This window comes from Scardinius erythrophthalmus, assembly GCF_964197995.2.
Source record: "Scardinius erythrophthalmus genome assembly, chromosome: 21".
NCBI classification, from domain to species: domain Eukaryota; kingdom Metazoa; phylum Chordata; class Actinopteri; order Cypriniformes; family Leuciscidae; genus Scardinius; species Scardinius erythrophthalmus.
In genome coordinates this window covers 19,717,207-19,743,305 of record NC_138241.1, presented here as the reverse complement: position 1 = coordinate 19,743,305, position 26,099 = coordinate 19,717,207, and the positions used below count along the sequence as shown (strand labels likewise).

The window sequence follows — 26,099 nt, the reverse complement described above, 5'->3', positions numbered from 1 at the left end:
AACCATCTGTGTGCACACACTCTTCTGGGTTAATTATTTATGTTAGTTAAGACACATGCAGTGCAAATAGTCATGTTATCAGAGGTGCTGTAATATTGACACATTGAGCTATATGCCTTTACTGTATTAACTTCAATTTAAAAGGTATAACAGTGAAATGAAGAGGAGCATGACGGTTGTACACTTTTAGGCCACCAGAACCTGCTCATTCTAAAATTGCAGGTTTAGTTTGCATATTTAGTATAACCATGTAAAATGACACAGATAAAAGGCAAAACCTCATCTATGGTGAAATAACTGTCACTCTATTAAAGGAGTTGAATTTCTGTTTGCATTGCAACATCACTGACTTATCCATCTTAAGTTACAAGAGTAATCCCCCTTGAAGCAACCTAATGTTAAGTGTCTTGCTCAAGGACCACCAATAGCAGGGTTCAAATCTGTTGGTTACCAGCCCAGACATCACACAATCCTCCACATGCAAACCTACAAATCAGTCTCATCGTTCTCTTCACTGCATGTCTGTCATTTACCAAGTACAAAATCATTTGGAAAGTCTTTGAGCATACAGTATATACACTGAACAGATTAAAACCAAGCACACTCGCTGACCAAATATAATATTCATTATGGGTCGGAAAACAAAGGTTTTAGGTCTGTAAGATTTTAATGTGTCTTATGTTCATCAAGGCTGCATTTATTTGATCATACACAGTAATATAGTGAAATATTATTAAAATTGAAAATATCTGTTTTTTATTTTTATAAAATGTAATTTATTCCTGCTATGGGAAGCTGAATTTTCAGCATCATTACTCCAGTCTTCAGTGTCACATGATCCTTCAGAAATCATTCTAATATGCTGATTTGCTGCTCAAGAACATTTTTTTATTATTATCAATGTTGAAAATGGTTGTACTGCTTAATAGTTTTGTGGAAACGGTGATAAATTATTTTAGCATTCTTTAATTAATAGAAAGTTTAAGTATTTATTTGAAATAGAAATCTTTTGTAACATAAATGTCTTTACTGTTAGTTTTAATCAATTGAATGCATCCTAGCCAAATAAAAGTATTAATTTCCTAAATCTTACTGACCCCAAACTTTTGAATAGTATTATATATAATAAAAGCTATGACCCATTCGTTTGATCAAAGGAAATGTACACTTCTTTGCATACTTGTATGCAAGTTCTTTTAAATTATTATGATACTTCATAACCAAGCAGGTTTAATGCAAGCTTGTGAGATAATGGACCGGTTTCAAGCAGATATCTAAGAACACCAGGTCTTTCTTCTCTGGCTACTGGAGGAAAAACATTCATCTTTCCATTTTTGCCCAAATACAAAGCTGAAGCAAGTAGAATTGGTAACTTGTTGCCATGCGAACCAGCATATTGAGATCTCTGAATCATCTCTTCAGTCTCTGCAGCAACCGAGAGCTCCATGTAGCTGATGTTTTTGCTTGATCTACACCTGTATTTTTACACCTTTGGTTGCAGCTTTGGAAGAAACTGTTACACACACTCACTGAAGCTGGTCTGTCACACTCTAGCGTGTGCACGACATCTGTAGTCCCCTGCGTGAGTCTCCCATTGGTCCCACTGGGCTAAATTTAGCCCTGCAGAGCTTAGAGGAGGGCAGAAATATCGGCCATTTTTATCTCGAGATTTTTCCAAATGATTTTCTCCAAGATGAAGTGCAGACTTCAGATTAGACTGAGTGGGATACACTATCAATTATTTTTTAATTCTGATTATTGCTCATCAATAATAATGTTAAACAGCAAACAACTTCAAATACAACCCTTGATAACGATACACTTTCCTACTCTGACAAACCCTTCTGTTAACCACCTCTTTAAATAGACCAAGACTAAAAACAGCAACGCTCACACTCTTTCTCCTCACACACACCGTTAACCATTGACTAACTAATGTAGACTAATATAATATTAGTGTTTAAGACTATACAGTAGTTAGGTGACTTAACATGGGCTCTATAATATGAACACTACAGCACCACAGAATTCACTTATCCATCAAAACCAGTGACATCTAGGCTATAGTTAACTCCATCACTATAGACTCATAAATCAATACTGCCACAGAGGTTCCCTGGTTTCTGATGTCAAAACACCAAAACTAACAGAAGACAGAGAGAGATACTGACCTGAACCACCCATGACTGCAGACAGCAAGAAAAAGAGAGAGAGAGAGACAGTGAGTGGGAACGCACACAAAAGGAGAGAGAGAAAGGCAGGGAATGAGAGGGAGGGGGGCCTGCTCATACTACCATTGGCTAATAATGGACAGACAGACAGACACACACATACACACACAGCATACCGGGTGACAAATAGCTCAGATTGAACAAAAACACAATCGAAAACAGAATTATGTGTGACCCATCATAGAACCCAATTAATCCATCTTGTTTCATCCAGTATGTGTGTGTGTGTGTGTGTGTGTGTGTGTGTGTGTGTGTGTGTGTGTGTGTGTGTGTGTGTGTGTGTGTGTGTGTGTGTGTGTGTGTGTGTGTGTGTGAAAAGAAAGAAAGAGGGCAGCAGCAGTTGCTATAGATACAGTGTTCCAGTTTCCCTTACACACATTGCTTAGGGGGCCAGCTTAAAATACGAAGGTGGTGGTGGGGGGTAATTGTGTGCATGTGCGCTGGTGTTTAAATGTCGGAGTGTAATTATAGCATCAGAGAGCATGGCACCCAGGCCGACATTGTATACAACTATTCACTTCCTAAATGAAAAGTCATTGCCACAAGCAAAATCATGAGTGCTACTGTGGAGTTCTGGAAGTAAAAATCTCATTTATTTTTCTCCATAGGGGAACTGATTTCAATAACTTAAAAAAGACAGGCCTACTGTGAGATACGAGGTTATTAAGCGAAGGCATATGCTTTTGTTGAGGCCATCCATCAGCCCACATTATTTTTTAAATAATCATGTTCAACAGCAGAATTCATGGCTTTATGGTGAATGTCTCATGAACTAACAGGAAAACAGTTCTTGCATCCACTTGTCGGAGAAAGTGTTAATGGCAGTACGAACTGACGCGATATCTATGGACTATGGATATCTATTTAAGGTAATCAGCTAACCTAGCTAGGCTAGTTCTTTTATTGATGCCATTTTATTCTATTTAAATATCTTAATGTTATTGAGTAGAAGAAAAATAGGACATCATCGGTTATGCTCATCTTTGATCTTTGCTCACTCTTTTGAAGGTATCTTGAGTAAAACGGCTCTATATTTATTTGAAGCACATACAAAAGTCCTGAACCAGAAACGATGCAACCTGCTATATATATGTGTGTGTGCGCAATACATGTAAAATATATATAATTTACATAATAAACATCTTTAAATCAATAGTTTTATATGCAGGGTTCTCAAGTCTCACGCATTGGCCGTGAGACACACGCAATTCAACCAGTTCACACGCTCACACGCCACACCGTGTATTTCTCACGCTGAAAAGGCAATGCCAACCAAGTTGTCCTGCAAGCTTTATAACGTTGTATACGAGGCGCGGGCACACAAAGTGAAGTTTCCTGCCGCCAGCACGTATCTCGGCCAGATTGCGTTCGTTACAAGGCAACACAAATGCGCGAGCACACGGAAGTTGACGGAACATTCTCGGCCACCGTACGTTCGTTACTAGGTAACCAACAACATCGCGCGAACACGTCGTGAATGATGGAGAAAGTAAGTTGGAAGAAAGCTTGTCTAACATTTTTAGGCTAGAACATTTAATATATAGCCCATCGTTTACATTATTATTGATGCAGTCAAAAACTCTACAACTACTTTGCAACCAGGCCAGAAGCTTTGGCTCAGTTTGGCTAGCTTACGTTATCTGAAACTAAGGGAAATGTTAGTAGTGGGTATGGGAAGGAATGAAGATGTATTTCTTAATTTTATTTTAAATAAATTTAAATGTATTTATTTTATTTTAAATTATATATTATACTGTATTAATAGTCTTTCTAGTTACATTAAGGCTATGTATTAAAGCAGAGTGCTCTAATATTTTATATCCTGTCAAAACATATTAATTGCCATTTGTATTTTTCAAACACTTAACTTACAACACAAAACACATTTCATAAGCTGGAGTGTGTACTCTTGTGTATACACACACACACACACACACACACACACACACACACACACACACACACACACACACACACACACACGCCTTAATAATACTCGAATATGTCATTTGTTCACAATGTCCCACCACACAATAAATCATTATACCATTTCAACTAGACACTGTTCAAACTGTTTGCAGCAATTTGTCATATTTTTGTAATTTTTGCATAACTTATTTGTAATTTTGAAATATAAAAGAGTAGGCTATATTTGATGTGATTAATTTCTCTGTCATTTATCAGATTTACCAATTGTTATATTTTCAATTTGTGCTGGTTAATCATGAACAATGGGTAAAATTGGGGGGCGGGGACAAGTGGGGACGGGGCTCCATTAGGGCTCCTCCCCCAACCGCATGTGATCTCACTCCAAGATTTTGATAAAACTTGAGAACCCTGTATATGTCTCCATCGTATTTATTTCAATTATGTCATTCACAATGCTCCATGGGACTGAAGTTATTTATCTCAGTAAAGCATTTGTCTTTCTGTGATTCACCTCGTAGCTGATTGGTTTAATTCATAGCTAAAAACTCTTAAAGAGTCCCCATGGGATAAACGAATGGGAAAAATACTTCTAAAACACCAAGGCGGCTGAGAAAGTGGGCAGGCAATGATGCACACTATTGGGACTGAAAGCCTGAATGTTCATTCAAAATGGCTGAACATCTGGATATCTTTTTTTAGCGAATCAATCAGGTTTTCTTAATCAGTTAGCACTATGCTAAGCTAGTATGCTAAGCTGTGAAACACATCCCGGACCAGAAAGGGAGCATGTGTGACCTCCTTAAACTCTTCTCTGAACTTCTGACCTTCACAATGCCCAAGCATGGCGAGTTACCACAAAATATTCCCATTAAACACTTTATTCCCTACCTTTTTAATATTTTATGTATATTTTATTTGGCCTGAGGCCACACTCACTGTGTTTGTCTTTGTTCACCCTGCCACAAAAGTTAAATATTGAAAATGATGTCATCATTGCCTTATGCTATCGCCTGTATGACTTTCTTTATTCTGCAGAACACAAAATAATATATTTTGAAGAATGCTGGTAATCAAACCGTTTTGATTACTGTTTTCTTCCACTGTACAATACACACATAGACATTTTTCACAATACCTCAATTTATCCACCAAAGAAGAAAGTCATGCAGGATTGGAATGACATGAGGGTGAGTAAATGATGATGATGATAAAATAAAATAAAAGTAGCAGTGGCTCAGTCTTCACTGAATCCACACCAACGATGCTGTTTTTGTCACATTTTTGTGCCAGTTTAAGTTTTAATTAGGGTTGGTGGTAGCTTATTGGTTAATGATCTGGGCTGCTGACACATAAATCTCGAAAATAGGTGACCCAGGCGGCAGATTTACTGCGATCACAATCCTGGTACTCATACAGTATATTGGGCTCCTCATCTGAATAAAAGAACTGCAAAAACTATCCAATTTTCTGCAAGCCAAGATGTGTAATATGTTAGAATCAATAGAGTTGCACACACACAACCATGCAATTCCAGAGCTAAACGGGGAACGGAATCCAAGTGGACAGGATGTGAGCCCCACCAAACGATACAACAATTATTAAAATCTAGAGGGAATATTATGTTCCAAATGTTTCACTTATTTGTTACACATATCGTGCGAGAGGGAAGGGATGGGTCAAGCTGATTTGAGGAAGAAAAACAGAGATATTTATCTGATTCCTTACTACTCTTGACCAATGCCATTATTATTATTGTACTGAATTTTCAGAGATGCCGCTATATGTACAGATAAACACAACTAAATAAAGATACTGTAACAAATGCATTGTGTACACATTTCCATTTAAACGTCTACTAAAGAAACTAAACTTCAGCAGTGGTTTTGTTAGGTGTAAATGTGTAATCCATTAATAAGCTATTAATTATTTACTTGATTTGATTTAATTAAGTTTCTAACTACAGACGAATGTATATAAGTGAGTTCAAATAAAACAGAAACATCGGCTTCGGGTCTGTGAGTGGTTTTAAAAATACAGCACTGAATGTTCTCTCTGTGTGCATGAGAATGTATTTAGAGGGGTCTGAGTTCAATATGAATCATCAAAAACAAGAAATGATTTCATAGTGATGTCATATCCTCCTGCAGGGAAAATAGTGATGTCATACAAATAGATGTAAATATAGAGAAAATGTGATTAAGAGTGAAGAGAAAATATGCATAAGTGCATCCCAAAATGTGTGGAATGTTGGACACTTCACGCACTCAACTGTCACACATTTCCTCATTAAATTTTTACATGAGACAATTGAGTAAATGGTGCATAGTATAAGCTCATAGTGTATAGTGTGTCATTTGGGACACGATCCATGTTTTTGTTGTTAAATGGCCATGAGTAGAATTTCTAAATTGTTTCCGTACATAAAGGTAGAAACAGATTAATGACCTATTAACTATGTATTGTAGTTGTAAACATACATTAAAAAGGGCTCTGCATATGTCTAGGGACCACAAGGATGGACTCATATTTTTCTTCTTTACTTTTGCCAGTGACCAACCACTTAGCAACTAACTACAACGATAGATATGTATGCATAGATGCCACATTCGACCCTCTGCATCTTGGAACAGTCAGCATGTCGTCACTCACAGTAAGACTAATGATGTGACAACATTGAATTTCTCGAAGAAATAGAATAACCTTTCACAGGTGAGAGTGTGTTGGTTTGTGTTTTTAAATGCATTAAATCAATATTACAGGTTTTAACTTTAATGTTTTTACTTTTACTATGGTAACTTTTTAATGTTGTGTTAGCTGAAGCCTTTATCTTGTTGTGTTGTGTTAGTTTAGCTAAATCATCTGCTGAAGACTATTGCAAATATAGATATTCATCGATGCATCAAACTACGGTCGCAGGCGCTCAGTCAACTTGCTCTCGAATGTTGGACCATTCCAATATGGCGGACGGCTTGTGTATTGTGACCTAGTCACACCCACGAACCATTGGCTGAACATCTAATACATATAGCACACAAAATTGGAAACACTTTAGGATTTTCGAAGTTGTCATCTGATTGGTTGAATTCTACAGGATTTCCGGGAGACGTGTGTGTCACGTTCTTTAACGGTCCGCCTGGAAACAAGGCTGTCGTGAAGCCAAACCCCCTTATGGAAGAAGCAAGCCATTGTGTTTACAACTTTGGCAATGAGCGCTTATCAGGAAGGATCAACTAAACGCTAGATTTTCAAAAGTATGAATTATATAAAGTTCATGGCATCAACTCTTTAAAATACGTCCAATAGTTTTACACATCGGTCTGTTACTGTAGGGACAGCGACGTTACATTTTCACACCCCTAAACATGGCACGGAACAAAATGAACTGTGATTGGTTGCTTTGCATGTCAGTCAGATGGCATCTGGGCAGTCCTTGGCCAATGAAAGCTGCTATATATATATATATATATATATATATATATATATATATATATGTGACTAAAACACCATAGAGACGCCATAGCAGAAACCATTCAGAACGCCTAATACTGAGAATGTTATCAGGCCAACTATAACGCTGAATTTTTCCATCTAGTTACAGACAACAATTTCAGTTTTAAACACAATTGTACACAAATACTGTAGCTTTACAAACACCGACTGCTAACATTCACACAATGCAGTATTTATAAATGCCATGTCTGCACTACCTTTATCTGAATGGACAGTTAAAATGTGCCTGCCATTCTACTGGAACAGCCTAGAGAGCGTTTTCTGTTTTTTTCTCTTTTAAAAAGATAATTTCTCTCTTTTTTTGCAATCTCCTACTCTACCATCCTTCTCCCTCGTTCATTCGCTAGGTATTTTTGTATCAATGCAAAAATAGAGATGACATGTTTATAATATAATTGAATGCAATACACAAAATGTATCAACAATATGCTCAATGTCTTCCTTCTCTAGGTATTTTTTTTCCTCCTCAAGGTATCATGGATGCCTGTTGAAGACAATGACGTAATCGGGATGGGTGTGACCTGGTTGCTATAGCGACAGCCTCATCTAGCGTTGCTGAAACCGCGATTGAATATAAAAACAGCCTGAACTCTGTACCATGGCACCCAGAGCCTAATCTAACGACACAGCGGGGTTTCCATATCAGCATTACCATGAAGCAGACAGACCACCTGCCAGCCCTCATCCCAAAACAGATGCCTCTCCTCTCTTTGTCCCACCAGCGCAAAGACTGAGCTGAAGCTTCATGTAAAACGCAAAAACTAAAACACACACAAATACATGGCATAACATACGCAAATCAAACATGGTGTATGGTGTTGTAAGATAAACACCATAAAATACAATTTTACACAGACAAACGCGAAATCTGTACCCTGTCCTCTCCAGCTGCTCCAGGTGCACTTCCCTTTATCCATGTCTTCCCCTCCTCTGTCGCTTCTCTCGCTGCTGTCGTCTTTCTTTTTTCCCTCTCGCTGATCTTGTGTATTCCCGAGACCCACTATCTCACACGTCCGAACGGCATGAACGGCCAGAAAAGAGAGAGGAGAGCAGGGGAGAGGGACGCTACAGCTACTCAGTAAGGATACAGGCAGAGAAAGAGAAAGAGAAGGAGAGGTGGCGCTCTGCTGGATGAAACGGTAAACACTGCAGCCTCCTCCACCGCAGAGAGCGGATCGTACCATATGCAGCGCCCGGGGCGAGATGGGGGGGATTCAGATCAAAGACGCCCCACCCTAGCCAAAAAAAACTCATCCATAAACATATGGTCATGTGACCTTAGTGGCATTGTTGTCGGCTAAAAATGGGTGGAGTCTGATGGGTTATTTATTTCTTGGTATCCGCAAACAGTTATTATTTTATTGCATTAAGACTTAAACTATAGACCATTTTTTCAGAGCAGCGCCATAACATGTATGAAAGCGAGGCTGTGAGGGATAGACTTGCCAAGTTTTCAATGGCATCCGCTGTAAAAAGCTCCTAGATCACTTAATATGATTTCCACAGCTCATATAGATCTTATCCACAGCAGCGCCATTTTTTAATTTTAACGGGATATATAGTGTCTGTTTCTATGTGCCGCTATACGTAAACCGTCCGCCATATTGGAACGGTCAAAGCACTGAAAGCAGGCCCATGAACACTCGAGAGCAAGTTGACTGAGCGTCTGCAACCTTAGTTAGATCCATGTAGAAATTTCAGTAGACAAATAACTTTAGTGAAAGTTCCAGAAAACGTATGTGATCTGGGAGCTTCACACAGCTTTTTAAAGCAGATGCCATTGAAAACACGGTAAGTCTATCCCTCACAGCCTCGCTTTCATTCCAGTTAAAAATCAAAGATGGCGCTGTTGTGAATAAGGTCTGAAGCATTGTTTCCGCCACTGAATAAAAATATATAAAAAAGGTAATTGCGAGTTTAGTTTATATCCCGCAATTCTGACTTTAAAACTCACAATTCCTTTGCAGAAACAAGCTTCCATACTTAGAACATTGCAGGGTAAGTGTGAAAATATAAGTCTTTACAGACTGAGTTACAAATAATAATGGAGCTACATACTCATTACAACAGAGAAACAAAAAGTGAATGTTTCCAGAAGGTCTGGTATTCGACGATTTCAGTTTTATTCATTTCATCATCGTCTTCTGTTTCCCATAGCATCTTCCCACAAAGCGCTCACCAGGGTAACAGCTTAAGCTCCCTGTCTCCCGTGTTACTATGGCAACAGGCTGATCTGCTGATCCAGATTGTCTCAGTCAGAATTGCAGTGTAATAGTTGTTTTAGTGGTTTAATATCACCACATTAAAAACACCCCGCTTATTCACATTACGATATACTTCACCACTATAGAGCGATCTGTTGGTAATGTTCAAATAAAGTATTTCAATTAAAAAAACTAAAGCTTTGTTACATAAAACTGCAGTCTCTACCGCCCTCTGCAGGGGATCTACGGGAGAGCTGCAGAAAAGGCGTTGACCTCTTTTTCAAACATTCCAGAACCTTCACTCACCAGACAATTAATGGAACGTGTGTGTGTGTGTGTGTGTGTGTGTGTGTGTGTGTGTGTGTGTAAACGCAATTCACAACATTAGATATACACAAGTATGTTATACAACCTAATATATTATACCTTTAATATAAGAAATAAATGAAACAACGTAGCAAATTAATATCAACTGCTGTTTCTTCCGTCAAAATGATGAAGAAAAACAAGCTTGTATCATCATATGTGCATGCACTGCCCCTATTTTACAAGAGAGTTATATAAAAATACCATCTAAAATACAACAAGCTAGAAAGTCTGCTTTTCTCGAGAGAACAACTTTAATCCAAAACACATTAATTTGTTCTAATGTTCATTCCTCCCACCGCCGTCACGATTGCATGGCTCTCAGGTTCACGTAAACACTGAGAGGTGGACTGATTCCAGAGATGAGCATGTTTAGAGATGTGTGTTCTGGTTCTGGAGTCAACAAGTTCATAAACCTAACAGAATATCACTCCTGTCATAAATATCCAAATGAAGGCTTGCAATTTTATTCATTAGTCTTAACAATATGACAAGAATTGATGATAGTTAAGAATGATCAATACCACACCACAGGAGCTGTGATATCTTTTTGGGTCAGGGTACACTAGAGCTTTTCTGCTGGCTCTTTGTTATTGAGAAGTTATGTAAATAAGCCACAGTGCAGTTGTTTAAACCCACCACTAGAGGGAGATTATCCCCTAATTCAGACTCAATCGACCCAGTCTGTGGCTGTGCCTGGTCAGACAATGACTTCACAAACAAGGCACTTCACATTGAAACTGGTTTCATATCCCTTTCAAAGGACCACGTTGTCATATCTAATGATCTAGACATAAACAATAAATAAATTCAAGCGAGCTTTAGTTATAAGCAAGCATTTAAAGGCTACAATGCATATTTATGGATGGAAAATGGGAATTTATTATATGCATCGAATCGTTAACCTATGCTGCCTTCAAAATAATAGATTCATAGATTAAGGCATCTTAGTAGACAGGCTGTTACACAAATGTGTGATGTTCCTTAATGCCTTATAAAAAGACTGCATTTTTGTGCTTTTGAAAATAGCCATTGTCTCCACCATCTAATCAAATTAGTCCTGGCAACATAAGCAGGCTTTTCTATTGACTCTTTTATGGAAAGCACCAGATGTGACAATAATCTCCTCAACACTGCATCCTCTGAGCACTGTAGAATTATCAACTGGCATTACTACACATTCAAAGAGTTGGTGAATGAATATTTTGGGTTCAATACAATAAAAATTAAGGTTAATTTTGGTTACATATATCACAGAAAATGTCTTTAATGCTGTAAATATAAGTACAATACAGCATTTCAGATTAATTTAGACTATAACTCACCTTTTTGAACTATTCTTTGAAAGAACAAGCACATAAGAGTCAATCATTTTATTGAATGGGCAATACATTGGCCAGATGGCCACGTCCTACTGTATGTGTTTGATTCACTAAAAAGAGTCGGCTTATAAGAGTCCTTTGTTTGTCAGTCAGACTACATTATTTAGCGGTTCATGTTTATTTGATTGCATTGCATTCAATACAGACGGCGAACTCACATTCACAACTCTTGTCTGGCATGACTGTTTTCGATAATGAAAAAGATTATGCGAATTAGCTTATGCTATTAAATACCTTAATTAAGTAAACTACGTGTCAGTTGTTATGGCGATATACTGCATCATAGGATCTATTCAAAAATAGTTTTTTGTAATGAATGTGTTTAGAGATGGCATTTGGTGATAAACAGGAGATGAGCTGGTACTCCTACATCATCACTTCATCAGTTCATGACACTCACCACCTCTCATCACAGCTGTCAGGCATCAGTGGATGTTCTCTGTGTCACAGCGCTTATGTTAGCTAGCTTCCAAACCTTCAATCCTACAGAGTAATGGATCTCAACCTTTTTGACTCCAAGGCCTCCCATTGTCACAACACAATATTCGAAGGACCCCCATATTGGCAAAGATATTTTCTCTGGCATTTATGCTGTAATTATATTGTTTTAAAATGGGGGTGTTGGTATATCAACTCTTGATTTCGGTATACATTTTCGATTTTTTTGTGTAGTGTTTTTTCATGTGTTGTTTTTAGCATTTTAATTAATTGTTCTAAAAGCATCCTTGGTTATAAAGCAATGTTAGGATCTGAAATTAATTTAGTGTCATACCTGTACCTACTAAGTGAAAAAAATTAGTGTCCACAAATATTTTGCACATTAAACTATATTTATTATGCATGCACTATTTGTATTTAAAAATGCCTTATCATTACCAATTTAATATCATTATATTATTTAAATGATAATAAAACAACACTGCTTGGAGGAAGAATAAGCGCAGAGCATCTTACCTTTCTGTCTGCTGAAGCTATGGAGTAACAAGGACAGATCAGCCTCTTTCTCTGTGGTAGAACTCACAATACTGCTTTTGCTTTTATTCTCTTTCTCCTGACCGGAGTTCTGCTCCGGAGTCACTGTAGATGTTCCCATTACTGCAGGCCTGGGTTTGGTGGACCAGCTGTCCTCTGGTTGCGGCTTGGGCTTCTCAACGGGCACTGCTTTCTCCTTTTCCTTCTCTTTTTCTTTCTCTGTTTCTCTCAGGGTGTTGGCTGGGGGGTCGGTGAAGGGAGAGGCCGAAGGGGAGGAGGTTGTGAAGGGCTTCGAGGACGTGACGCCTGTGGTCAGGGGAGATGATGTTTCAGGAGGTTTTGGGGCAGAGTATTCCTGCTCCCTCTTGGGACTTTCTTCAGAAGCTGATTCGATTAGCAGGTCGCTGTCAAGCTCCGCCTCCCTTTCCTCTCGTAACAGACTATAAAGTGGAGGGTTGCTGGATTGACCAAAGCCCACCTTGGTTCCCCCAGATAGCTCAAATGGGTTACTAACACTGACCTTGTTGGTTTGTGGCTTGTCAAATGGGTTACTAGCTTTGTCAGTGGCAGATGTGTAGCTGGTCTGCTCAAATGGGTTGCTTGCTGGACTGAATCCGTCTTTTGTGGGCGGGTTCTTTGATGTCAAGTCGTGTATCGGCGAATCAGAATCTTCAGCCACTTGCTCAATTTCTGAATCTCCAGACTCGTCTTCACTGCCGTGAAGGTCTTGATCCCACGGGGATGAGGGTTTGGCTGAACTCTTGATGTCCTGGGCTGCAGGAAGATTGGGATGAGAGCTAATGCTGCTGGAATCTTGAGTGGAGCTCATAGACTTCATTCCTGCAGGCTGGAACAGCACATCAGATGGAGACTCGCGACCTGAAAAAGAGGATTGAGGAAAGTAATAAAATGTACGAATTTAAGAAAGACTAAAATATGACGGAACAAATATAATATGTATTATAATTTTAAAATATGCACTAAAAAATGAATTAGAGGCAAGACCATAACACTCAAGATGAGTGTTTTTTTCTGCCTCTAATACCCATTTATGCCTCAGAGTACAAAAATATTATTGAGATAAAGTAATTTGTTGCAATTATGATAAATAAAAACAGTTTTGCCAACTAACTAAATAAATACAATATATATTTGTATAAATAATTATGCAAAATATAGGAATCACAATTGAAGAAATGTCTCACTTATAACTCATGACTCTGAACTTGAAGATTAAATGTATGTGAATTGATGTATTTCACACTATCTATCTATCTGTCATACTCTCCATACTATGTCTGTTGAAGGCCTTGACAGAGTTGGCAATTTTTCATAAACACTTTTTGTTATTCTGGATGAAACCTTCTTCATTTCCTGATAGCAATCAATAATAGAAGTGGTCTACATTTTAAAACATGTACATATATCTTCTGTGGAAGTCTCAGGACCAAAAAATTTTTGTCCAATCATTGCATTCGGTCTGAATGCAATGATACGACGTGTCGATGTCCTACTTGCCTGTCAACATATGTATTTACATTTATGCATTTACCAGACTTATTTCCATACCTCCACGCACCCTGCTCATGCAGACATTTGACGTCAACGGCGCGTTCTGAAAGGCTATGCAGAGTTGTAGACAGACAGTCATCGAACGCCGCAAACAAACAGAGGATGCCTTTTACAATTCCTCCTGAATCAAAACAACGAGCTTATGGTGTGCTCACGCCATGTCGTAACCGTAATTACTTAGTTCTTACCCGGAATGGTCATGTTCTCAGACTCGGATTTATGAATTTCTCTGGCAACACTATCAACGCCAAAACGAGTCTGCAGCAGTCAGGTGGTACAAGTCCGAATTGTTACGTTCATTATTACAGTTTTTTTTATTCGCTTTGGTACTATTTTCACAAGTAAGTTGTACAGTCTCAAAACTCTTAGTGCTAATATCACAACAGATCATCAAAAGTGCACTTTCTTCAAACATTTTATCACTTTTCAATTGTGTTAGTACAATAAACAAAATCACAAAGTATTATTTTCAGTTTCATTCACAGTAACTGCCTTTCATAACGCTCTTACTATCAAACTTTTGATTTGCATCTCTTCTTGTTCAGTTTAATTAGTTTGTCTATTATTTAATCCAAATGAACTTAATGATTAATCAATTAATCATTTTGTACACCTACAGATGTCAATAGATATTGATTCTATAGACAGTTTCTATAGACTTTTCTGATATGGATAACCAAATGTAATGAATTCTTTTTACATAAGTGACCACCACTATATTCAAAGTGTGTACACACAAATGTGTGTTTGTGTGAGTGTGTGAGAGAGAGAGAAAGAGAGAGAAAGAAATTTGCCATTTGTGAACATAGAGCAGAGTACAAGGGAGAGGAAACAGTCAATGACTGTGTGTGTAACATCAGATTGATCAGAGATGCATCAAGGGAGACAGATGGCATCAAATACAGCGTTTTACATAACAGTATATATGCCAGATTTCCATGGTAGAGGCTGCCACATTACTGTAACTCTCCCTTCATCTGTAAAGGTCAACTACAGTACAGATTGTCATATGGTATACAGTGAGAACATATTGCCAGTAAATTCTGCTCTAGCACAAAACCTCATGGCAGTGTCATACTTCATCACACCTTTTGATAACACATTGAATAGACACTATTACAAACATTATGAAAGAAAGACTAACTGTGTTACAAGCGTGATCAGTTTGGATTTTTGTACTAAGAGTTTTGAAAATGTACACCTTACTTGTGAAAATAGTACCAAAGCGAATAAAAAAAACCTTTATTGTACTGGTATATGTTTTGAGACATGAGGTAATTTATCGCAGTCTCTCGTGACGCTTTGCAGAATCTTCTCTGGCCGTGCATGACCTGTGTTTGGAGGAGGCGTGGCTTTACAGACACTCTGAATGGAGAGTAGGATCTAATGCTGTCAAAGCTATATTGCTATTGCTAGCCTCTACGAAATTGCCTACCCTCCCTTTAAACTACTAAAGTTCAAACTTTTTTCTAGAGTGAGTGTTGCACCTTTTCTTCAATTGGGATGAACTTTTGATTTTTGGTTGCACCTCCTATTCAGTTGGTTGACCATCTCTTATTAAACTTTTTTTGTATATACTGCCCATAACTACCTTCAAATTCAAACTACCTGATAACTAGGCTTGACTTAACATTGCTTTTCTAGTTAAAAATTGGTTACATGAATTCAGTTAATTCTGCATCATGTCTACATCCGGTTTGCTACCCCTATTTAAATTCACTTCAAATACAGAAATGGATTTAATACAAAGAGCATTCTCCATTCAATTCAATTCTCAATCACAAGTGGGAGGGATCTACCTGTAGGGGAGTGGTTAGGGGAGTGGTTAGCTGACGAGGCTGCGCTGTCGTCCTCTGGTTCTGACAGTGTTACGGTGGGAAGACCCTGCTGACCAAAACTGAGCACGCTCTCTCTCTCGAACATGCCCCCTTGTGGAGACACTCTCACTGGCTGGGTCGTGGCAGAGTGGGATTCTGTTGTCACGGTGATCTTTACAGGACTGGCACTCTGTGGCGTTTCCATCCTACGGTATGATCGGAAATCTGCCATCTCTTCGTCCGAAGGATCCTCCACATATGGAAACGCATGCTGCCCGCCAGCCGATCCCTGACTGTTCTTCGCCTTCGTTTCTTCAGATCCAAGAGGGCTCTTCTCCAAATAGTGACCCAGATCGAAGGGGTCATGGCTGGATTCCTTACTTTCCTTTTCATGAATCTTAGACTTGAAGTCCTGGATGTCATCTTCGTCTTCGTCATCATCATCTTCGTCATCTCCATAGCCAGACATTGGAGGCTGCTGCTTGTTTTTGGTATTGCCCACACTACCAAAATCACAGAGATCATCCCCCATGTCCATGTAGCTGTAATGGTCAGTCTTGTGTGAGCCCTGCAGGGTTGCCTGATGGTCTGAGGGGTCACCTGGGGTCATGCCGATTCCAGAGTCGGTTCCAGTGGGAGCAGGTGGAGAACGGTTGCCCTCAGAGGAGAAGAGAGAGGCACCATCATTAAAAGGATTGGAGGAGGACTTTGAGGACAGAAGAGAGGTGTACAGATCACCCTCTCCTGGCGATGACTTCATAAACATGTCTGACAGAGAGTCATCTAGAGAAAGAGAGAGACAACAAATGTTATTAGTAATGGAAATCCATATCTGTCTGGATTGAAATTATTTTTCAATTATGTTTGTTTCCATTATTGGTTCAAGAATGAGTGCATTTTTCTGCTGATGCACACAAAACACTATATTAATATACTAATGCCCGGTTTAACAGACAAGGCTTAAGCCTAGTCACAGACTAAAATGCATGTTTGAGCTGTTTTAACTTATCTTAAATATCTTAAAATATGTCAGTGCCATTGTTTTGTCTCAAGATGCACAACAGTTATGTTTTTTTTTTCTAAGGCACGTTTAAAAAAGCTACTTAAACGTCCTAATTGAACTAAGGCCTAAGCCTAGCTTAATCTAAGCTCTGTCTGTGAAACCGGGCCTAAGTGTTTGGAGACTTAAATCAGTGCAACTAGGATGTTTGTTCGTATGATAATATGCATTCAAAGATACAAATTCAGAACAGATTTTTGTTGTAGTAAACACAGGGAAAAAATTATATGACCAATGACCATACTTTAGTTCCTTTCAAAATACAGCAGTAAATGATAATCAATATATATAATCAACTTGCCAGAAAAAAATGTGGTTTCAAGATAATTTTTTAAGATAATCGTTACGGACAATGATGGAGAGACTCAAGAAGAGACAACATGTAGAATACAACAGTACTTTTCTGAATGGTTAGTTGATGAATTTATTTTGCTGATGTGGAGTTAACTATCTTCAAGTCTTTAATTAGCATATTCTGTCATGATAATCTATAAAATCACTCGTGTGGGAACTGTTGTAAGATGCCTTCAGAGTGACATGCTATTGCATTTGTTTCGTACTGTATTGCATGTGAAAAGACGGATGCGACAGCTTGAGCAGACTCACAAATGTGCTCTACTACAACAACTCTTCGTCTTCTCAACATGGACTGAGTGTTCCCGGGGGCGGGGCTTATGTAAATTTTAGGGGTAGTGACATCACTAACCCGGGAGGAATGTCGTGTAGTCCCTAACAGCCGTTTGTTGCAGTCCTTAAAAAATTATTTCTTTAAAAGCAAATATCTTCCTTTGCTTTGAACTGAGCGTTGAAACTTTGCAGACGTTGTTTATGCTCAAACAGCAACATTACACACTAACTGAAGTTAGAAAAGTGAAATCAATCAACCACCCCTTTAAAGCACATAGACGCACATAAAGCCCCTCAGTTTTGCCTATACAGACACAGTAGACTCAGCCATGTTCAGGGGTTAGACGTCAGATTTACTTCATTTAGATATGTAGATACTCATGGAGTTATAGAGAATTTGTGCATCTACAGCCCTACAAAGATATTAGGCAAAGATATTCAACATGAAAGTCGATTGTTTTTCCTGTAAATCTGATTCCCACTGGACTGAGAGAAAGAGCAGATAGCAAGTTTGAACATGTAGTGACATCCAGACTGGTGAACCCCACACAACCCTCTGAGACACAGCTGTAAACATCTGCTCTCTCTGTGAAATCAGCCGACTCTTAAGAGGATTAATGAAAATTGACGATGAACCCTGTGCCTGTTAAATCTACAATAACAAGTACACACTTCTATTACATGCCCATCACCCTGCGCTAAAATTACAGTAGGAAATAACATCATAATGGACCCAAGGCAGACCACCGATTTCAAAACCTAGCAAGATATCTTGCTGTCTAAAGCCTAGATGAAAAACCTTAATGAAAATGAGTCCTAAAATTACTAAACCGAAATAAAAATTAAAGCTAGAAATTTTACAGTATGTGTCAGAATACACATCTCAAAATACATTTATTTTCAATATTTCTCTTGCTTCATCTGCTAATTTTGATTATTTTTTTATTTTTTTACACTGAATCTTGCCTCAGCGCTTTACGGAATTGCCTTCTCCATTTTTGTTTGTGTGTTAAATGTGTTAATATCAGACACATTGACAATGTGAGCGTCTTGCCAAGACATGACAGCAGGAAAACAGAATGAGATAAATGGAGGACCTGCTCTCTGTTTTAACAGAATGCAAAAGTGATTGCCCGTATTTCAGCACCTTTGATTTTGGAAATATTTTCCCTATTCATTTTAGCCACAGATATTTGAAAAATTATTCGATACAGAGTTCTAAGCAACAAACCAAAACAATCTTTCAAAGTGACAAAGACAAAGTTTGTTTTATGGGTGTGGCTGAATTCAGTGTAGCATACTAAATGTACTATTTCGACCATGTCTCTTTATAGTAAGTGTAGTATGATATTTTGAATTAAGCCAGTGATTCATGCTGCATCCCAATTTGCCTACTTATACTACACCCTAAAAGTATGTATACTGTTTTTGTGAAAAAAAATCCATACTTTTAAGTGTGTAGCAGAAAAGTAGAAAAGCTTTGGGACAAACTATCATTTCATAAAATTGCATCTTTAATGGGAGCTCTGTCATATTTACATGCATCCTGTCACCGTAAACTAGCCTGTCAATCATTTTCTCACAATTAACATGATCCACATTTCATTTCATTTAATTATTGGAGAGAAAATAAGTAGCACGATGATCTGCCAGTCGTGGGTCTTTCATGCAGGGATCTATCCTCGTATTTTTGCATAATGATGCATTTAAAAGTTAATGGCCAAACGGATATTTATAACAGTTCATATTGTTGTTGCAGATGAAATACTACACAGATAACATGAAATAAATATTTTTTATCAGGTTAAATGTTTGAGAATTAGTCACTCACCCCTTTATCTAAACCTCTCTACTTAACCGTCAGTCGCCCACATTCACCATTTTAATAGTTCTTTAACACTTTTTATTCATGTTTGTACTTTTGAACTGAATCCTCCTCCAAAGCGCAATGGGTTGTGGACAATATTAGCCGTTAGTGTGTAAGGATCCACACTTCAAAAATAGTAGACTTTTGGCATACTCTTTTCAACATACTATGCTTTGGGACTTATTCTAATCTCACATACTATTTAGAATGGATACTATACACACATTGGGAAGCAGGGTCAATTATGTCATTAGCAGCGCTTGCTGGGAGTAGGCCACTGCTGAGCTTTTTTGGCAGGACTCGCATTTCCATGGTAACAGTGACTTCTCTGATTGGTGGAGGATCATGGGTAGTTTAGTTACTAGCAATTAAAGGGACAGTTTACCTAAAAAAAAAAAAAAAATCTGTCATCATCTCTCAACCTCATGTCATTCCAAACCTGTATGACTTTCTTTCTTCTGTGGAATAGAAGATATTGTAAAAAATAAAATGTCTCAGTGTGTAGTTGTCAATACAGAAAGTAATCTCCTGGACTGAATAAAGTACAGGCTTGGATTTTGGAATGACATGAAGCTGAGTAAACAACAGAATTTTTATATAAACAATGGCACAGCTCCAGAATACTTAGTTGAGCTTATTAAGCCTTATAATTCAAAAGTAAGGCTTAGATCCTCAAATAAGCTCCTGTTAACTATTCCCTGAGTGCGTCTTAAATTGAAGGGTGATCGTGCTTTCACTGTCACTGGTCCAAGATTATGGAATTTCGTTGTTAGATCTTCCCCAACTTTAAATATCTTTAAGTACCGTCTACTCTAAAGTCATACACCTGTTCTCGCTCACATTTTACTTCATCATTTTAATGGGTGTTGTATTGGTTGTAGTTCTGTTGTCCTTTTTTTTGTCTTTTGTTTTATATTATTTGCATTGTACAGCAGTTTGGAGTTACTGTGTAGCCTGCAAGGTGCTTGCTTTATAAATAAATAAATACAAATACAAAAATTGAATTCATTAAAAATGAAGCTGAAATCACATTGACTTTTGTGCCACCATTTACCAACCTCAAAATTCTAGGTCTGTCTTGAAAGGTTTATACAATCAATTTCTCGATGGAGAAATGGTGTCGCGCTCTATTCGAGTGGTCCTTGTATGCTGACCGCCTTTGGCTGAAAGTGACAGAAGGAATGCTCTTTTCACATTCACCCTGCACTGTTTGTTGATCTCGCTCGGTCTCTCTCTCATGCCCGAGTGACTCTGTGAATGCAGACAGACAGTACACTCCAGCATTCCTCCTCGTTTAGGCCTTTTCCCTCAGCATATTAGACAGGCAGACAGAGAGAGAGAGAGAGAGACAACTAGGGGGAGAGAGACCGTCAGAAGTGGATTACGCTGGACATATTGACATGTGTGAGTGATGTTACTGATGGTACAATCAGAGTTATGGGATTTATGTTGTGTTGAGCAGCTCACCATGTGGACAGATCTTTTTCCAGCTTTTTTAAAGAGCTGTAAGCTCACTGACTTGGCTATTGTAAAAAGACTGAGCTATGTCTCGCTCTCACTCAGCCTATAAATAGACCTCCCTCTGTTTGTTTAAAAAGGGAGAATGCTAAAGACAGAGCCAACTACAGGCCAAACCAACATGAAAGACAGGAAGAGAGAGAGAGAGAGAGAGAGAGAGAGAGAGAGAGGGAGGGAAGAAACAAGAACCTCACCATAGCCAGAGTGTGAAAGAGGGAAAGAGAGAGAAAGAGTCTTTATGTGAGTGCATTTGAATGCCTTCAAGAGAATATGCGTAATTGGGCTTGCGTCCATGAGAGGAGGAAAGACTTTGTCTGCATTTTCCCAGGTTCTCTTTCCCAGGTTCTCTTAAAGTCATTAACAAACATTCTTCCAGTAATGTTTTTCATAGTTATCTGGTCTTAATGAAGTTCTCAAAACGTTAGCATGAAAACGTTATTTGTACATCGTTCATGAAACATTTTAGTTCATCTAACGTTTTTTAAACATTACTTTTTCATTTTTGTTTTCAAACAAGAAAAAACATGGGACATTTTGAACATTCTGAGGACATACTGTTTCCATAACTTAACAGGAACAATCTCAAAATGTTCTTTGAACATATTTTTGTCAGCTGGGTAAGGGTTTGTGTATGCGCGAGTGTGTGTGTGTGTTAAAGCTAACCATGCAGTGCATGGGGGAAGCTGAGGGATTTCAGGCCCCAGCTCATGAATATTTGAGCATGTGAGAGAAACAGTGTACGCATAGGCGTATGTGTGTGTATGTGCATGCCCAGTTTCCCCCAGTGGTGTAAAGTCCAGGTTCAGAAAGTAAAAGTCCTACTCAGTATTTTGATCCAATCACCTGGTTATCACCAATCACAGCTAATTAGCACAGTTTTTCAGCCAGGAGATAGAACTAATTAGTGAAATCAGCTGGGTGAGTTCACGGGAAGATTAAACATATGGCAGGACTTTTACTTCTGGTTCCCCATAGCTAATAATAGCACTCTGAGCCATAATGGCGGCTCAATCAAACTCTTAATGGACCGAAGAGCACCTGCAGAAGCAGAAACTGACAATTAGCAACAAGAAAAAGCAGTGAAAAGATTTGATGGCTTTCTATGAAAGTTTGAAAGCATTTGTGAGAGTGTATTTCACTGTATGTACTTTACTGCTATGATAGGCTTCGCTCTGAGAGGGTTTCTATAGATACGTTGCTACTTTATCAGTCACATTGATCCAGAGAAACACTAAAAGCACATTTAACACTGCAGCATGAGGCACAATTAAAGTACCACTATGAGTGCTTGGATGCCTGCCTCCGAACCTGCAATCATGTACACTTCCTTCTTGATATGGTAGTTCTGTGTTTTATTGTTGTCCAGTATTAAATTCACATCATTGTTTGAGGTTTAGGACGCCAGACCACGTTATCTTAATAAACTCACTGTCATTATTTGTTACAGTCAGTGAGGGTTTAGTTTTAGCAGCTCAGAAATACACAGAAAAAGAGAAAAAACTCCAGCTTTACAATGCAGGATAATACTTTCTCGATTAAATGCTGTTCATAGCATCAAAACAGCTACATAGGTTGAAACAACATGTTTTAAAGGAACACTACACCGTTTTTTGAAATAGGGCTTATTCACCTTCTTTCCTGCATTTAGATAGGTGGGCAAATGCATTTTTGTCTCAGTGCATGCATTGTTTTAGTTTGACAGGGTCGGCGCTAGCTTAGCTTAGCATAATGAATGGAATCCTTTGTTACCAGCTAGCATGTCCTGAGTAAAAGTGATATATATATAAAAAAAAAAACCACCTAATTACTTCTTGTGGCCTGCGTATTCACAACAAGTACAAATAGTGATGCAGATTAACACTAGGCGATTTCCTAGGCAGATATTGACTTGGGACTATATTAGGAGGAAGCACAGGCGAAGCACTGCTACTTGGGCGTGATATCTCTGCGCCCAAGTAGCAGTGCTTCGCCTGTGCTTCCCCCTAATATAGTCCCAAGTCAATATCTGCATAGGAAATCGTCGAGTGTTAATCTGCATCGCTATTTGTACTTGTTGTGAATACAAGTTGTATTGTTGTGAATTCACTTGTTGTGAATGAGTGGGGAAAAAATTACTCACCATCAAGTTGTTCCAAACCTGTATGAATTTATTTGTTCTGCTGAATACAAAATCAGATATTTTGAAGACTATGGGTAGCCAAACAGTTGATGGACCCCATTGACCTCCATAGTATGGAAACAAAATACTATGGAAGTCAATGGGGTCCATCAACTGTTTGGTTTCCAACATTTTTTTTAAATATATTCTTTTGTGTTCAACAGAAAAAAAAAATCATACAGGTTTTGAACAACTTAAGAGTGAGTAAAGGATGACAGAAATTTCATTTTTGGTTGAACTATCCCTTTAAGGACTGTGTAATTTTTTTCTGTGAAACAAAAGTTAAATGTGTCTAGATCAGTTATAGGGTTCAGTGACAATGACATAAATTATAAACCAAGTATGAAAAATGTCCAGAGTTTTCATGTTATTAGATTTTTAACAAGGGTGGGGTAAAATGAACCCACTCTGCCAAAGCAATTTGCTTTATACATTTACAGCTAAATCAAAGTACAAGTAGTTCTAGCTTAAAATTAAAAAGACAAGCCAAAACAACAGATAAATATGAATATTAATGAACCATGCTGAAAATCATTATAAGAGCCTCATTATAAAAATATAGTTAGCTGATGCTAACTGGCTCGCTAACTAGCTAGCTGATGCTAACTTGAGGTATTTTTGGCTGGTCATGTGATCTCAACATGCTGCCCCGTGAGGTGGTTCCATGCAAAATAGATTAGGCTACTAATGTAACTGGAGCACTCATTAGAGTGCATATCATGTTCAAGTCGTCTACTACTCATTTATTTCTCTGTAAGACTTTTTAATGGAAAAATAAACTACTAAGTGCACTTTAAGGCCTGACTCAACAAACCAGACATAATGTAACTGACCAGAATACAGAATAAAATACTAATATTAAATTGAATGCAAATGTGTTTTTCAAAAGTTTGATGCACAAGGTTGAATCAGCAGGTATGACAACACACTCTCATGGCAACTCGAAGCTAACTATTATATCTTTAGGTTAATTCGTATGAATTCTTACGAAATCACCAGCTTGTAAATGAGTTACATTCGGGTTGGGTCAGTCTGTGTTGTCAATACAGTATGAACTGTCATGTTGAAATAAGTTTTCATAGTCCTGCTGAGCTCGAGGTCTATTAGAGGGGTGGACAAAGCCCAATTATTGAGCCATAGCATAGGCTACCCTGCGATTTAGACAGGCTGAGGAGAAAAAGGGCAGTGAGACAGGATGAGAACAAAGACAAAGAAATGATGATTACATTATTGTGGCTTTATGAACACGCATCATCCTCATTCTGAGAGTTCTTTCATCATCATTGCGCAAAACCATTAGAGAGCAGCATAAGAATGTTTTTATTTGTTTTATTGTGTGTGTCGTTTGTTTGATCATGTTGTTTGAACTACCACAGTTGCCTAGAGCACACACTGCCAGTCTGTGTACGCAGAGACAGCCAGGCGCTGTCACACCCATGGCCTGGTCTGTCTCTCTCTCTTCATCTCCAATTCATCATCATCATCGTCGTCGTCTTCATCTGCTTCTTCTTTTCTTTTATACCCGGCACTACAAAATGCGGGTGTCGCCGCTAAACCACACAAAGCGAAATTATACAAAGCCCATTTACCTGTAGATGCAGTTTCCATGGCAACGCCGCTTCCTTCAAAGGGATGGAATTGTTGCTTGGGCGCGAGCAAATCGTCCCGCATCTCGTCGAAGCGGGGCCCTGCGCTCCCAAACATCCCGTTCTTCTCCTCCTCCTCCTCGAACCATTTCCCATCCAAACCCGGCCCCTCGCTCGAATTGGCGGACATGCTTGCAAGTTATCTCACGCAGAGAGTTTGTTCCGAAGCGAGAACGAATGTGTGAGATCGCAGAAGGGATTGAAAGATGTGACGCTTAATATGGCCGATCCTGACCGATGCTTCCCGTCTCGCAGCAGCGGAGCCAGTGGGCTTGATGTGTTTGGTTCAGTGTCTCGGAGCTGACGTCACTGTATCTGTGCGGCTCGCGGTTGGCACGGATTTAGGACGGAGAACGAAAGCGACATTCCGGTTAGAGGACAGTCCGTGTGCGCGCGCCTCCACACCAAGGGCGTGGTTCATGCTACACATAAGACGCACGCAACATTTAAGCTTTTTAAATGGACGTCAACGCAATGACAAAGAATTCATTCAGCTATTCATAAAATTATTAATAAACACGACATTTTTCCTGGTTATTGTGCTGAAATTAGTTTTCCTCAAAAATTGTGCTCTTAATTATGTTGATTAGCCATTAGCTAATTTATTTATTAATTCATTTATTTATTTGTTTATTTATTTTGCATTCAACGGACAAAATTGGTTGATTTTGAATGAATTCTAGGAAGACATCCTAAAAAACAAATGTATTTTATATGGAAAAAATGGTCCCCTTTTATTTATTTTCTTCGGAATTGTAATGATTAGTTTGCCTTTTATATAATATGCTAGGCTACTCGAGTGACGAGGTGACGATCTTACGCATAGATATGGCTCTGAGGATTTGGGGTGGGAGAGATGAGAGTTTTTTTTTTTCTTCTTCTTCTTTACTATAGGGATTTAGTTTTGCATAACTAATTTGTAAATTGTAATTACAAAGGATTTAATTTTGTGAAATTCCAAATACAATTTGAAACACGGATTAATTCATCGCCATACCACAAGAAGCGTCGCTTTTAAACCTCGTTCCAAAAATGGCTCTGCAACGCTTTCTCATTTGATGTAGTTTTACTGTCAGAGTTGTTTAAAACAGAGAGTATTCCACAGTGAGCCGGTTGTACGGGGTTATACCGTGTGAATGAACGGGTGGATGATCCGGTGTTTTAGCTCCGTCTGCTGGAGGACAGCAACATATTCCAGCAGGGCTTCCTTACCTTAGCACCGGCGAGCCACGCTTCCTTA

At 38.5% G+C, this 26,099-nt stretch overlaps 1 protein-coding gene across 3 annotated transcripts in view; it reads right to left on the bottom strand.

Annotated features, from left to right (window-relative positions):
- rtn1a (reticulon 1a) overlaps nucleotides 1-25,250 on the bottom strand; it is a 30,510-nt gene extending 5,260 nt beyond the window's left edge. The window contains exons 1-3 of one of the 3 annotated variants that reach the window (XM_081350343.1): nucleotides 24,803-25,250; nucleotides 15,966-16,766; nucleotides 12,577-13,473 (exon numbers count right to left, since the gene is read on the bottom strand). In XM_081350343.1, coding sequence (XP_081206469.1) covers nucleotides 12,577-13,473; nucleotides 15,966-16,766; nucleotides 24,803-24,989 — 1,885 coding nt within the window. In that variant the 5' untranslated portion in view covers nucleotides 24,990-25,250. Of the gene's footprint in view, nucleotides 1-2,171; nucleotides 2,322-8,544; nucleotides 9,248-12,576; nucleotides 13,474-15,965; nucleotides 16,767-24,802 lie in introns of those variants that run through there. The other 2 variants (XM_081350344.1, XM_081350345.1) reach the window with 2 other exon arrangements.
- Nucleotides 25,251-26,099: the final 849 nt, after the last annotated feature.